At 50.0% G+C, this 15059-nt stretch overlaps 1 protein-coding gene across 1 annotated transcript; it reads left to right on the forward strand.

Annotated features, from left to right (window-relative positions):
• The first annotated feature begins 585 nt into the window (after nucleotides 1-585).
• On the forward strand, nucleotides 586-9457 carry LOC144756507 (uncharacterized). The gene is made up of 2 exons (XM_078646307.1): nucleotides 586-700; nucleotides 4949-9457. The coding sequence occupies exon 2, from the start codon at nucleotides 8138-8140 to the stop codon at nucleotides 9455-9457; it is 1320 nt and encodes a 439-aa protein (XP_078502433.1). The 5' UTR covers nucleotides 586-700; nucleotides 4949-8137.
• The last annotated feature ends 5602 nt before the right edge of the window (nucleotides 9458-15059 follow it).

A 15059-nucleotide genomic window follows, 5' to 3' on the forward strand; every position in this document is an offset into this window, starting at 1 on the left:
AGGGTGTAGCGTGAGGGATTAGGAAACGCGTGTGTTGCCCTTTTATCGCTCCTGGGCACTGGTGCGGGGTACCTGGTGAGGTCCTTTTGTGTTTTCAGCTATTGATCGTGTCAGCCCGGGCAGCCAAATGTTAACAAGGAAGCTCTAGAGATGAGGGCACCGTTCGGAGGAATTTGCAGTGAGCGTGTGCGAGAATCCAAGGGTCATAGCCGAAAGTTAGTTACTTCCCGCGTGTATGGCGGCGTGAGGTCCTTCTAACCGCGTTTTCAGGCACGGGACAATGTGGTCGGCAGCTCTTCGTACAGCACTGCGTACAGTGAAGGTTTGTTGTCTGCGGGTTCTGCTGCATTATGGGAAATATTTTAGATAACGGACTAATTCTTGATACGGTTGGTAAATGCTTGTTTCTGACTTTACAGAAAGGGAAGAGCACTCGCTCAGCATGCGAGAGGTTGAGGGGTCGATGCACGTATTCTCCAGAATATACTCTCGTTGTTAAAAGTCAATTATTTAACTTTGCCCGTTTTGAGTCCGACTGCAGTTTTGTTCTTCCTGCTACTTGTGATCATAAGGTGGGACGTTTTCAAACAATTTAGGTTGGGCGATAAAAGTGCAAAGAGGCTTATCATGGTCTGCGGCAGCCAGCTCGGTATCTGCACCAGATCGCACATGTTATAATGGTTCCGTCCGTGTGGATGATGTAGGGTTTGTGGTGGAGGGCCCTAGGCCCGCATGTTAGGAGCAGTAAAATGACCTGACACAGACACCAGATGAGGGTAGTGGGAATCGCCCCGAGCACGTGCGCTCCGCCCCATTTATTGACAGCGTCATGTGACACCATGACGTCTGTGGTGGGTGGGTGTAAAGTAAGTTACATCACACTGGAACACTAGAACGTGTCCATGCTAGGACACTACATCCCTCCCATTTTTTAATTGCAAGGACCCACATTCAAAAACCAACCTGTGGGGAAAATAACATGTATCAGGGTGTAGTCAAGTGTTCAGCTTCCGCAGTGTCTTTCAATCAACCGCTGCTTGGAATCACAGATGGTGTTCAACCTGTTGCGGGTAACATCAGTTCACAGTGGCACCGGTTTGTGGTGCTCGATGGAAACAGTCTGTTGATGACTCTGCAACCAAATTGTCCTCACAGTCTTTCTTGTGTTGACTTCCGTGGCAACGGGTGCAGTTAGAGTTCTTGTTGTTCGCCGTGAAATGATATTCACATACCGGTCTCGGCCTTGGTTTCACTTGTGGTCTTTGTCTTACTTAGCAAAAGTCAGATCCGTTGCAAGGCATCCCTCTCACTAGGATGACCCCTCTCGTCGGTGTTCCCCTGCCACGGGATATCCTTGAGGTCCTCTTTCTCGGATTCGCGCTGGGCTGGATGTGTCCACATCAGTTGTTCCTGCGCCGCCGTCAGTGGGGGTATGGAAGAGACGATGTGTCTCACCTCAGATTCCGCAGCCTCGTCCCAAGGTAGCTGTTGGTTTCTGCCTTTGCTTGCGATGTCTTCGCCCTCCCCGGACCTTTCGGATGGGCGTCGGAGGACCGTCTCTCGTCGCGGGGACTGCGTCCCGGAGGCCTCTGCCCCTGGGTCACCACGGCTGGCATGTGTCCAGTGTCCGTGTGACCCCAAAGGTGGATGTCACTAACGGTCTCGCTTGCTCCTCTCCGCAGATCCTGGGTGTGCGGAAACATCGTCTGTCAGCTGGTCTTCTTTGCCACTGGTGTTCTTCCGGCCTCGTGTTCCTCTCACTGTTGTCCTGGCACTTGTCACCTTACTTCTCTTCGGGAGTGAGCGGTCTTCGTCTTCCTGCACTCCTCTCTGTCTTTCCTTAGTTGTTTCTCTGTGAGGACGTTGCTTCGCACTGACTTCTCCTTCTACTCTTAATTGTGGCAACAGGCCACATGGATATGCTTCCTTCCTTTTCACGGTGGCAAACGTGCCACTCAGATCTCTCCTTTTCTTCCTTCCTTTTCGCAGTGGCAAACGTGCCACTCAGAACTCTCCTTTTCTTCCTTCCTTTTCACGGTGGCAAACGTGCCACTCAGATCTCTCCTTTTCATCCTTCCTTTTCACGGTGGCAAACGTGCCACTCAGATCTCTCCTTTTCTTCCTTCCTTTTCACGGTGGCAAACGTGCCACTCAGATCTCTCCTTTTCATCCTTCCTTTTCACGGTGGCAAACGTGCCACTCAGATCTCTCCTTTTCTTCCTTCTGCATCGCGACATCACTTGGACCAAACTTGTATCTTCTCTTCTGACCTGGGTCCTCCATACAGTGCGCGCACCCTGCATGTGTACCCCTGGTCTTGTCCTCGTCGGGGACACTTTCTCCTTCTTCCTCAGCAGCCAGAGTTGGTGTCGCGAACCTTCTTTTCTTGATGCTTTCTTTTCTTGATGGTTGTTGGTGACGTTCGGGGGTCCATGTTTGTAGACCTGTTCATGGTTGAACGTCCTGGACCGGTTGGTGGTCCACTTCTGCCGATGCATGGCAGGTTGCTTTCGGTCGTCCTGTAGGACTTTGCGCTACAACAGTTCCTGGGGGACCCGTTGTGGGTCAGCACTTGATGGGCGATCATTCTGGGGATCGGCTCCTGGGAGGCGCCATGGATCTGTCGCGGGTCGGCACTTGATGGGCGATCATTCTGGGGATCGGCTCCTGGGAGGCGCCATGGATCTGTCGCGGGTCGGCACTTGATGGGCGATCGCTCGCGAAGATTGTTCTGCGCGATGGCGCTGCATGCATTCTTTTTTCTGCAGGCGGTGGCTGTGCGTCGCCACGTGGCGCGTTGTTTGCGCACTTACTGTTCAGGGTTCTGGGACGCCTGTGGCGGGACGTTGGGTACTTGCTGCTTTGGCTGTCGTCGGGTACTTGATGCTTTGGACCGTTGACGGGAGTAGTTGATGATGCGGTGAGCGCCTGTGGCCACAAGGCGTCGCTGCTCTCTCCGTCCTTTGATCGCGGCAGTCGTTTCCCTGGACATTCTTTTAGTGCTTGGCAGCCGTCAGTGCTTGGATGCTTTGTGAGGCATTGGTGCCTTTTCCCACGTCGCGTTGGAAGTGGCAGTCGCCGACTCCTTGCTGGTGTGTGTGGGTGTCGCTGGCGCTGTTGCGCAGTTACTTGCTGAGTGAGAGGGTGGATGCTTTCTTGCTGCGGGAGTTTAGACGCTTTCGCTGTTACTTGCGCTGTTAAGAACTTCCTTGCTGCATGAGTCTTCTGGCGTTGTGCAATGCTTGTTTTAGTTCTTCTTTATTTTTTTTTTTTGAAATGCAGGTGCGCTTTGACTTTCGGCCACTGGGTGGCAGTGTTCACTGTGTCAGCAGCCTGCCTTGCTTGATCCCTTCTTCCCTGATTGAGCACTCTATTGTCTGTGCTCTCTCGGTGCACAGGGGGGCTGGAGCTGCTGGTAGCAGGGAGCTGGGTGAGTCTCTTTTCTTGCCAAATTCTGTGTTTGCTCACAGGGTGGGGGCACATAGGAGTGCCTGTGCGTGCAGAGTTTTGGACAGGGGGGGGGTTTAAATGTTTGATTCTTGCCAGCACTTTCACTTTCCCCGGCATGCGAGGCCCCCGGCAGCCAGTGTCTCCTCGGCACGGTCGCAGCTCAGTTCAGCGGCGCCGGCCGCTTCCAGGCGCTTTAACAAATGCTCTCCCTTCCATGGAGCCCACGCGGTGAGGTGGGGGCTCCTCCGATCTGCGGCGGCGCCGGCCGCGCGCAGGCGCTTCCCTCTTTCCCCTCCCCGCCCGCCGCAGCCTCGGCAGTCCTCGCGAGGGGGGGGGGTCGATGAGGCTTCCCCAGGCGGGGAGCGCGTCGCTCCGGTCACCTTTCCCTGAGCGGGGGTGCTTAAGGCAGGCCGCGGGTAGGCTCCGCCGGCTCTGCCTAATTACCAGCTGCTGCAGGCTCCACTCTCCGGTCTCCCGCCGCAGCAGCCCTTCCTCACACACGCTGCGCGGCGGAGACTTGCCATTTACCTCGCAGGCCGCGGGTAGGCTCCGCTGGTTCTGCAGTGTCTCTTCGTCACTGGGGGTGCCGCCGGCAGGCCGCGGGTGGGCTCCGCTGGCGCTGCAGAGTCCTCCTTTGGGGTGTCGCTACCGGCGGGCCACGGGTGGGCTCCGCTGGCCCGGATCACATTGCGAGGGGGGTCGGGAGGCGGTTAGCTACTCCGCTCCCTCCCCCTCGTTGATTCAGTCAGTTGCGGGTCCGGCCGCACTTTCCTTCGCGCTGTTTCCAGTCACTGGGCCCCACGCTTCGATGCACACACGCGGCGGGGGCAGGGAATGACTTGGGCAGGCCGCGGGTAGGCTCCGCTGGCGCTGCTTATTGCTGGGCACAGTTCATGGCGGGCACTTCGCCCGTGGGGCTCACCTTCGGCCGGCGGGCCAGATGCTCCGTCGCGGTCGCGGCGGGTGGGCTCCGCCCGGCCCGTGTACCTCTCCGGTGGGGGTTTTCAGCCACGCGGCCGTCGCAGGTGGGCACTGGGCGGTCCGCTTGTTTTCGGTGGCACTCGTTGGTGGCGGTTGACGCGGGTGGGCTCCGGTCGGCTTGCTGAGGGGCTCCCAGTCACTGCGGGGCTCCGACGTGCCCACCGGTCTTCTCGGCGCGTCGCGCCTCGCCACAGGGGATGCCCTCTAGATGGGCAGCTCTCTTCCCCTATTTCTAGTAGATTTAGCAGTGGGTAGTGGCACGCATGGGCTGCACTACCGGCCTCGTCGCCATTGTAGGGTTTGTGGTGGAGGGCCCTAGGCCCGCATGTTAGGAGCAGTAAAATGACCTGACACAGACACCAGATGAGGGTAGTGGGAATCGCCCCGAGCACGTGCGCTCCGCCCCATTTATTGACAGCGTCATGTGACACCATGACGTCTGTGGTGGGTGGGTGTAAAGTAAGTTACATCACACTGGAACACTAGAACGTGTCCATGCTAGGACACTACAGATGAGGGTAAGCGAATTGCGGCGGCAGCCATGCTTAGGTATTGTGCAGGCACGTAGAGAACCCCGTTATATGCGTGTCCCGGGTAATAGCCACGGCCTTTGGTTTCTGCGCATCATAGATTTTACATTCCGCAGATAGTGTTTATGTTCAACTTTAACTTTTACTCACATTATTTTACAGTGTGAGCCTTCTGCTCTGGGCGTAGCTAGGTCGTTGTCATGCGGGGGTCCGGTCATTGTTCAAACCGAGTGCTCCGGTTTCGCAAGTGTGGCGTGTGGGGGCATAGGATGGCGATGGGTCACTGCATGCATGTGTAGGCATTTGCGAATAGTTGCTGCACACGTGGGCAATGGCGCCCGGATGCGGCCATCTTTGCCTCAGCTGCGTCACACATGGTTAATGGCGCCCTGGTGTGGCCATCTTGGCTACTCTCTCCTGGCTGGGGTTCCCACCTGGACTTGGCAATTGAAGTTTGTGTGCAGCGGCATGCTAGGCGTCACATCCTGAGGGAGGTTTCCACTTTTGGCATGGAGGCGCAATTTTGGATCGGAGGTATGTGGACTTGTGGCCGGGCGGTGCTGGTGTAACTACGTGTACCATTGGGCCCTGTGGCTTGGTGGGTGGCGGCTGTCTTCGGGCCTTTCGCGGCACGTCTGTTGTAGGTTGTTGTGCTGACACACTTTGGTCAGTCTCCCAACATTTAGAACTGCGCTATTTCTATAACGCAGTGTTTGTTAAGTGCACGCATAAATGGATGGGCAAGCCTGAGGATGGTGCTGGTCCTTGGCAGTTGTGCTCGACTACTTGGTGCACATGTGTAATAGTGGACGGGTGCGGCCATTTTGGTGACACCATGGTGTGATGTTCGGCGCTTAGGGTATTGGCGTCCAGTGCGGCCATTTTCTGGGGCGGCTTGTTTCTTTGTCCGGCGCTAGACGTGTTTTGGCGCCGGTGGGCAAGGAATTTGGGAGCTCAGTTCGTCAATACCTGCGCATGTGGGTAAGTTCGGACATATTGATGGGGCATTTCCTTTGAATGTATGTTGGGGGGGGAATACAAGGTACGGGTTTTCCCCCATTTTGTTGCATTTCCGTGCAAGCGCCCACTTTGGTGAAACTAACTGAGGTATGCGCAGTCTATGGACGTGCCATTCATGTAGTAGACCTCTGTATATGCACTGCCGCTGGTTCGCACAGCGGGATATCTGTCTGGCGCCCAGTACAGCGTAGCCATCCATGAGGTATGCGCAGTTTTTGGTACGGGCCATTTTGAAGCAGACCCCTATTAGCACTGCCTGCTGGTTCGTTTAGAGTTTCACCATTTTGCGCCCAGCAGTCTGAGTAGTATGCGTTGTTAGGTACGGAGTAGGGAAGTAATGCCAGCACGCCCCGCTAGGCCAGAAGAGAACTTCACGGATAGAAAGAATGCCTTCTGCAGCATGGTGTCTTTCGCCAGCTTCGTCCTGGTCGGCTGCCAGTCTGCGGGAGCTACAGTTGAACTTTTGCGGGGTGAGGGGGGGTCGCGGCCCAGGTCGGTTACAGCACGGGGAGGCTACTACCCGCGAGGGGATTTATGGGTCCCGGGTTTGAGCCTCGGCGATGCTCCAGAACTTCATGTGATCTGTACGCTATGCAAAGCGTCGTTTATAAGTTAGAATCCTAATGTAGTTCTGTGAGCTATTAACTGTCATCACAGAATTGCCTGCGAACTGCAAGTTAGGATTGGAGCCTTACACTTTTACCAGTCTCTTTATCCTATGTCCAAAAAGGGTTTGTTTGGTTAGGAGTGCATTATTATTCTAATGCCAATCCCAACCAGTGTTGTATGTCGGAGTCTGGAGTTCGTGCTTTCCATAAACACTCTTAAAAATACTGTCTACAGCTATGGATGCATGGCATTACCACACCTTCTTTCCTGATTGTCTTGTAACTTAGATAAGAAGAACTCAAGGATGCCACGTTTTGCTAGCAAAAGCTGCCCAGGGAATATTCCGTGCTGGGAGTTTACTGCCCCCCTGGTATTGCTGCTCCCGGCATAAGACCCCCCGGTGCCAGAGTTCGCAGGACCAGTAGAGTCCAAAAATGCCATCCTAACAGGCAACGTCAAGTTATTGCTGAGGTCCAAATAGGATATATCACGCGACCAAATTATTGATAGAAGGGAACTATAGTGGATAGGCGGCTTGCCCACACGAGTTCTTACTGTAGTTACTCCTACCCTGTTCGGTCTTTTAATCCAACCAGTGAGTTTCTCAAAGCGGCATTGTTGCTTGCATGTGGTGTGTCTACCAAAAACTTTGTATTCGTGGTGTTAGATCACTGTCGAAGATAGAATTTGATTTCGCATATTACCAAACATTTCTTTCTTGTGATTAGTTAAAATGAAGCTGTTTCCTGCAGTTTATAACAGTTCGTTATACTTTGTTCTTTATACATGCAGGGTATAGGCCTTGGTCTCTCCCTGGCAGCACTTGCGCTGTCTCATCGAGGCATGATGCAGGCACGATAAGGCCTTGAGGCCCCGCCCGCTTTCTACTCATCTTATTATCGGATCTTTCGTTGGGGATTCTTGCAGGAGTTGCTGAAGAGATCCTAGTACGACCTGCTCATTAGTTCTAGTGACAGAGCTTTAATGACGGTTTTGCCCCTTGTAAATTCTGGGAGTGGGAGTGACACTGGGCGTCATATTGCACATGTATCGTGGTTTCTTTTCAGTGTTATACTATAGCTTATAACTCTACTTTAATGTCGCCTGGTACTCCCCTATCAAGCTATAGATCAGCTTGCAGGTAGTTTCTACAATGGAGATTGCACAGCCAGGGTTGCAGTCGACGGGGACCGAATACTGTTGTGTACTAGAAAGATTTATGTGCACTTATCTGACTTTGAATTCATCGCGACAAGAGAGGTTTAGTTTGATCTATTGATTGCTCAAACTAAAACTACCCTGCAGACTTGCTCCGCTCTCCCCCGCCGCCGCTCCAGCACCGCGGCTGCCGAGAGGGGGGAGCGTCGAGACTACATCACCCAGCGTCCCCTGCTCTCACACGGGGACACCGGCAGCAGCGTAACACTCCCGCGCCCGGAGGCGCATAAGAGCGAGCCTCTCCTCCCGCCTCGCGGGACGCGCGCGGGCGGGCCGTCTAAGGCCGTCCAAGGACGACCAGGGACGGGACGGGCCATATCACTTTCATCATGAGTAAGCGGAAAATTGCTACAGCGGCGGCAGGCGAGGGTAAGGCGAAGGTACCTAAATACACCACCAGCATCATTACTTATTTAACATCTAAGGTGGGAGAATTGTCTACGCAGATCGCTGAGTCCGAGCGTGAGCTGGGGCTTGTTCCCAGGCCTGGGGCTGCCAATTCTTCTAATGTATCAGCCTCTACATTAAACTGTATCCCGTTGGAGCCACGGGTCATTATTGAGTCATGTAGACCTACTTTGCCTCAATCTGCCACAGTTCTTCCGTTCCCGGCTTTGCCCGAAATTGTGATACCAACATTTCCATCGAGCACGGGGGGTGTCGAACGGTCGCCAGTTGGTCAGTCTGGTCTTCAACAGCCAACTTATGTAACTGAGGATTGTATCGCAGCCCTCCTAGAAAAACTGTTCACAGATAGACTGGAATCTGCCTTGGTCCAGATTGCCTCTGACATTAACGAGACTTTGAAGGACTGTGTTAAGAATCTTATGGCTAAATGTGATCGTATTAACGATGCTCTCATTTCCCGGGCCCCACCATCTCTCCCAGTAGCTGTGCAGGTGTCTGCCCCTAAGGGTGGGGGTCAACCCATAACTAGGTTGGCTAGTCCCCCTATAGTTAATATTGATAATCCTGTTCACAAAAAAGGGATAGTGGATAAGGGAATATACATTCCCTCAATGGAGGTTGCCCGCCAAGTAATTTCCCCCGCAAACCAAAGAAGCCACCAGGAGGCTGTGGCAAAAAGGGTACCCCCAGTAAATTTACCGCCAGAGGCAACACCCTTTGTCGCAATCCTTGTAAACGTGCCAAAACTCAAAGAGGGGGAGGTGGAACAACATGATACCCTTCTTAGGCATGTAAAAAAATGGTGTAATGCTAATTGCACAGGTGAAAGCAATATTGCTGACAATATTCTGTCAAGCAGAAGGGTTAACTGGGTGGGCACAAGTAAGAAAAAGGCATTGGGAGACTGTGTCATTGTTAATTTCAAATCCAGAAACGTCGCTTGTCGACTCTTTTGGGATGACTCCCATTTGGACACTGTAAGCAAAGGTGTCCGGGCTATGCCTCTTGGCTTTTTTTATCCTCGAGCTCATAGTTTGAGAGGCGTAGAAAATAATACGACATACCCTTTTGAAAAATCCTGGGCGGAGGACAAATTTATTTCATCAGCGGTAACTAATGATTGGGTTACTAAGCCTACTAAGGGGATTGGGTTACCTAATGCTGAGAGGAGCTTCCCCACAAACGATTTATTGTTATCAAATAGGTTTGCGGCCCTCACTGATAGCATGGATACTGTATGACTAGTGCCCGCACATGAAAACCTGACTGCCCCATGTTTAGGTTCTGCAGTGGCCAACATATCAGAGGACATGGCCACAATTGTTACAGATGCCCCACTATCAGTGGGCGAAGGGCATATCAGGTTATTATCTTGGAATATTGCGGGCCTACGGGCAAAGCAGGATGATCCTATCTGGATACAACAATTGAAGGAATATGACATAGTTGCCATGCAAGAAACTTGGTCGCAAGGAAAGGGGTTCTGGCTAGATGGTTATAGATCTTTTTTTGTTGATGCCCAGAGCTCCGTGGCGGGAAGGGACAGAGGGGGCCTGTTATTGCTTGTCTCAATTAAATTGGCAGGGAAGGTTAGAGAAATACCCAGTTCATCTCCTTCCTTCCAGTTGGTGGAAATCTGTCTGTTAGACAAGAACAAGATTTTGTTCATAAATTGTTATAACGCAACCCAAGGGGGGGCCCCCAATGCTGTCTTAGATGGCATATCGGCCTTTTTAACGAATTATATGTCAAATCAAACCACTTTTGTTCAGTTAATTATGATGGGTGATTTTAATGTACACTTATGTAAGTTTCATTGCCACATTGTAGATGATACCGGCCCAGATCACACGTCATTGCCTCATTTTGAACATAGCCCTAAGGGCATGGCAATGGAAACTCTGTTATCATCCAACGATTTATATGAGCCAGGGTTCGAAGACCATACAACTCGAGTTCCCACGTATAACGCGTGGGGTAGCGAAACAATCATTGATTATTTTTTTATGTCCCCGGGGCTCTTACGCTATGTTTTGTTTTATAATGCTGTTGTAAGTGGGTTCAGTGACCATAATCCGGTGCTGTTGGTTTTGGATACTCTTTCTGGTTTACGTAAAGGGGAACAAATGTCTAGCTCTGCTAGGGATGTAAGGAGTAGTGACCAGGGAAGGCGCCTGAAATAGTGCAAGGTATGTCCGAAGGACTTTCATGGCCAAATTGAACAACATATGGCAGTAGAAATCGAGAAATGTCGGGATGGAGTGAGTAGGGGGGGGGATGTTGTTGGTGCCTTTGAAGCTATCTGTACAAGAATAGATAAAGAGCTTACAGAAAGACCTAGGAGGGGCCCAGCCCCAGTGTTTAGGTGGTTCGACCACTCCTGTTCAAAGGCTCACTCGGCTCTGCTGAGGGCACTTAAACAATTGCCCAGAAATAGGCCTCTGGTGGCACAGCTGAGAAGAGAATATGCTTTGGCGGTTAAATCACGGAAAAAAGCCATTAAAGATGAAGCCTGGGATTCTTTAATGGATTCCACAACTCTCAATCAAAGCTCCAAATTCTGGGCCATAATTAATAATCCCTTGTTTGCTAACACCAATAACTCGGACCTTGATATAAATATCCCGGAAGCAGTCTGGATAAACCACTTCTCCCATATATATGGCTCAGATGTTATAGTGGAGGTTTTTGCAATACCTTACTCCTTATCCTACCCCACCAAGCTAACCTTTAGTAAAGCAGAAGTAGAGTTGGCAATTTTGGGCTCTGCTGCCAACAAGGCTCCGGGACCGGATGGGGTTCCACTGGACCTCTACAAAAGCAAACCTGAGCTATGGGCGGAGATCCTGGCTAATGTTTTCAATTGTGTACATGAGGGGGGTTTCCCAAAAACTTGGGCATGTGCAACTATAGTACCCATTTTTAAAAAGGGCCAAAGAAGTGACCCCAAGTGTTTTCGACCAATTTCTTTACTGGATTCTTCAATGAAGATATTGGGCAAGGTCCTCTTAGCGAGAATTAATACCTGGTCCCTAGAAAATGACATCCTTGCAGAAACCCAGTATGGGTTTTGGACAGGCAGAGGGACAGAGGATCAATGCCTCAATCTTCATCTGATAATCTCGAAATACACTATTGCTAAGAAGGGATCAATTTTTGTCGCGTTTATGGACCTGTCCACAGCCTTTGATTTAGTCAATAGAGCCCGGCTGTGGACCATGTTATTAAAACTGGGTCTGGATCCACCCCTTGTATATTTTTTGGCTGAATTACATAAGGATTTAAAAGCCTCTATTAGGATGGACCAAAAGGGGAATTGTACAGCCTGGTTCAAATCAAGCAGGGGGGTGCGGCAGGGCTGCATTCTTGCTCCCATGCTGTTCACCCTTTACATAAATTCACTTGAGGAAACCCTTTTAAATGCCACCTTGGACATTCCGCGTGCAGGGGAGACTAGAATTCCCGTTCTACTGTACGCGGACGACGCAGCCTTGATAGCGCGCACGCCCATTGGCTTACAAAGACTTTTAAATGGTTTTAATGATTTTATGTCTTCACTGGACTTAGTGATAAATAATTCTAAATCGCACGTCATGACTTTTGGGACTGTTAAAAATAACTCTAAACAGTTCTATTGTAATGGCGACGTGATCACTAACGTCAAATCTTTTACTTATTTGGGTGTGATTTTTGACTCCAGAGGAAGCTGGGTTCCCCAAATCACAGCTAAAACTAAAGCAGTTAGGAGTTCGGCTAACGCCATTTTAAGCTTTTCCAGGAGACTGGGCGGAAAACCAACTGGTGCTTTATTAAACATCTACAGGGCGAAATCTGTGGCAATAGCCAGGTATGGTTCAGGTCTGTGGGGGTATGTGAATGGTGAGTTGATCCAGAGGGAAGAAAATAAGTTCCTTCGATCAATTTTAGGGTTACCACAGTCCACAGCAACGTTTTCAGTCCACCAGGAACTTGGTCTAGGGTATATTTCTGACACCCTTCTTATGGCCCCAATTTTGTTATGGATAAGGACCTGGATTAACACCAATCTAGGCCTGAACCATAAAATGTTGGTGGACTCTCTAAAACTGGATAATTTTAACAAAATAGCTTGGCTTTCATATATTCGGAAATGTTCTTTGGTTCTTGGACGTCCTGATATTTTTACGGCCCCCCAAGACCTAAGGAAATCTGATTTGGATTGGGTTAAGCTTAACTTTGTTAAAATCAAAAATATGGAGAGGGAGGAACGACAACTGACCAAAACTATGGTCAGAGCTCATTATCTGACCATTACTTCCCTCTCTATACAACCATACCTTACTACTGTTAACATCCCCTTTCACAGGTGGCTTCTGGTTAAACTTCGGTTTAATCAGATTTATATGGTGCTCTGTGATAGTCAATGCTGGTATAGGGAGGAGGACGCCCCGGTCTGTAATTGTGATAACTTTTCAGCGCAAGACAATATGCACTTTATGTTGTTCTGTCATTTTTTTACTGTGCCCAGGCAGAAATATTTGGTTCCGCTATTGAAGGACAAAGCCTTCCAACAGGCTAAACCAGCCCTCCTGTATCTTCAACTTTTGGATTCTGCCTTGGCTATGTTTAGCGTGGCCAATTACCTTGTTGCTGCAGTCAGGATCAGGAGGAAAAGACTTAAAATTTAATACTTGGGTTTTTGTATGGAAGGCAAAATTGGATAAAGTTCTGTGTATTTGTAATCTGCTAAAAGCGTAATATTGCACTCCTATTTCTAGCTGTATTTTTAACCTATGATTCATATGTTTTTAACTGATGCTTTTTAACTTTTTAACAGTGTGATTTTGTATATAGTATTGACTCAATGAATTTGTATTTTCTCAAGCTGTAATACTGTCGCTTTTATTTGAATGTAGTATGCTTTTATGATTTTTAACTAAATCGAATAAAGTGGTTTTTGACTACAATGGTATGGGTGGGAGTATGTCACCAGCATTGCAGGTGATAGAACTGGTCTATATTAGTATAGCTGGATGCTGGACAGGATGGGTGGGAGTATGTCACCAGCATAGCATGTGATAGGACTGGTCTATAATATTTCGCTGGATGCTGGACAGGAATTAGAATATACCCTACCCCTGTTTCCTATATAAGAAACTCCCTCACTGAGATAGGCATACACAAGAACGTAGCGGCGGCGGGTGCAGGGGAGCCTGGGACGCCTGTATCTCCGCTGAGCATGGGTCATGGGTGCTCAGCAGACTTTGAATGACTGCTCGGTCCAGGGAGGCGCGTGCTGAGCGCTCAGTGTACAGGTAAATGTGCATGGACACCTGCTCGGGCGCATTGGTAAGGCCATTGGAGCATTTCTGGACTCCATCTAACATTATCTCATATGAGATAGTGCCGCGAGGTCAGAACAGAATGTACGTAGACCACAACAGTGTGGAATCAGTGTGCCAAAGGTGCTAATTTTCAGTCACTCCTTATGCAATTTGGCGTTGTGCGTCTGTTTTTTACAGAAGAGCAGGCACACCATAGATTACACGTGGGGTGCTATGGAGAGCCCCGAGCCGCGTATTGTGACTTTTGTGGTTGTGTGGAAATTATTATTGGCCCTTAATATTATACATATGACAGACTCCTGTGGCGCTCTTTGGGTGGGGCCCTCACTTTGGTTATTATCTGACTGCACTGTCTAGGAATGGTTTTAAGGTATGGAAGTCCACCTTGGAAGTGCCAAAATTAGATTAGTAGCAAATCCTAGGTCTAGCCCTAAGCTGATAGGACTTATATAACCATGCACATTTCAATCCTGGGGCCTTTCCAAGTGGTAGAGTTAGTCTTGCTTTGTACATTCCCGGTACCTGCACTGTTTAATTTAACCTATGTAGTAAGGTCAAATGTCGATAATCTAATTTGCTCATCCTTAATTCTGTTATCGTCTGTCTGTTCTTAGGCTCTGGAATCTGGAAGGCAGCCTACCCGCTGAGCAATCAGTCTGGGAGCTCCTGCTGCCTCCCAGTAGTATGTAGGGTCTACAGCCTTCAGTGTTCACTCGGTTCACGTACTAGTGGAGCAACTGCAACCACTGCCGAGCCTGGACTGCCAATATTACGGATAAGAGTGGGCCCCCAGAAGTCTCTCAATCAAGTATTGCTCAGGAAGTAAAGTAACAGCTGTATGAAGTCTCAGAATGTCTATCTGGTTTCCAGCCCCCTGTGGTTCGTTTCACTATTAAGGGTGGTGGCTTGCTCGATGGGTTCCTAGCAGGAATTGGTCTCACCGTTTATCGTTTAGGGTTAGCATGGTTGGGCTCCCCTGGCTTGCGCCCTAACAGCCTTGTGATGATTCTGAGTATCCGTTGGTTTCCTTGTGCTCCTCCTTAGGTGAGGAGATGGCCTGAGGTTGATATTGCCAATATTGTGAGCACCTGGTTCAGAAATCCTTCGCGGGGGTCGTAAGTCAACTTTATAGACAAACTAGTCATGTGGTAGCAGGGTTGAGCTTTCTCCAGGTCTTGGGGGCTTGTGATATCAGCTGTTTACCTTTGCCATCCTGTATAAAATGTAAGTCCACCTCGCAAGTTATACCTAATTTCGCTTAGCGCACTGAAATACCCCTCTGTACTTTGCTTGAGTATAGTTGCATAAGCATTCTCAAGCACAGTTGCAGTTGAATTGGAGAACTGCGTGTCGGCAGAAGTTACATTACTGGATGTAGTCTGCTGATGCTTGTGTGAATGTGTGTGGTGGGGTTTTAGTGGTATGCGCTGGTTCACCTATAGTTAGTTCAGGGAGCGATTCAGCAGGAGAGGCCCCCTCATCTTGGGGCTCTTTCCAGGGGTATGACCCCTCGAATCTG

Source organism: Lissotriton helveticus, chromosome 5_1 (assembly GCF_964261635.1).
Source record: "Lissotriton helveticus chromosome 5_1, aLisHel1.1, whole genome shotgun sequence".
In the NCBI taxonomy this organism is placed as follows: Eukaryota; Metazoa; Chordata; class Amphibia; order Caudata; family Salamandridae; genus Lissotriton; species Lissotriton helveticus.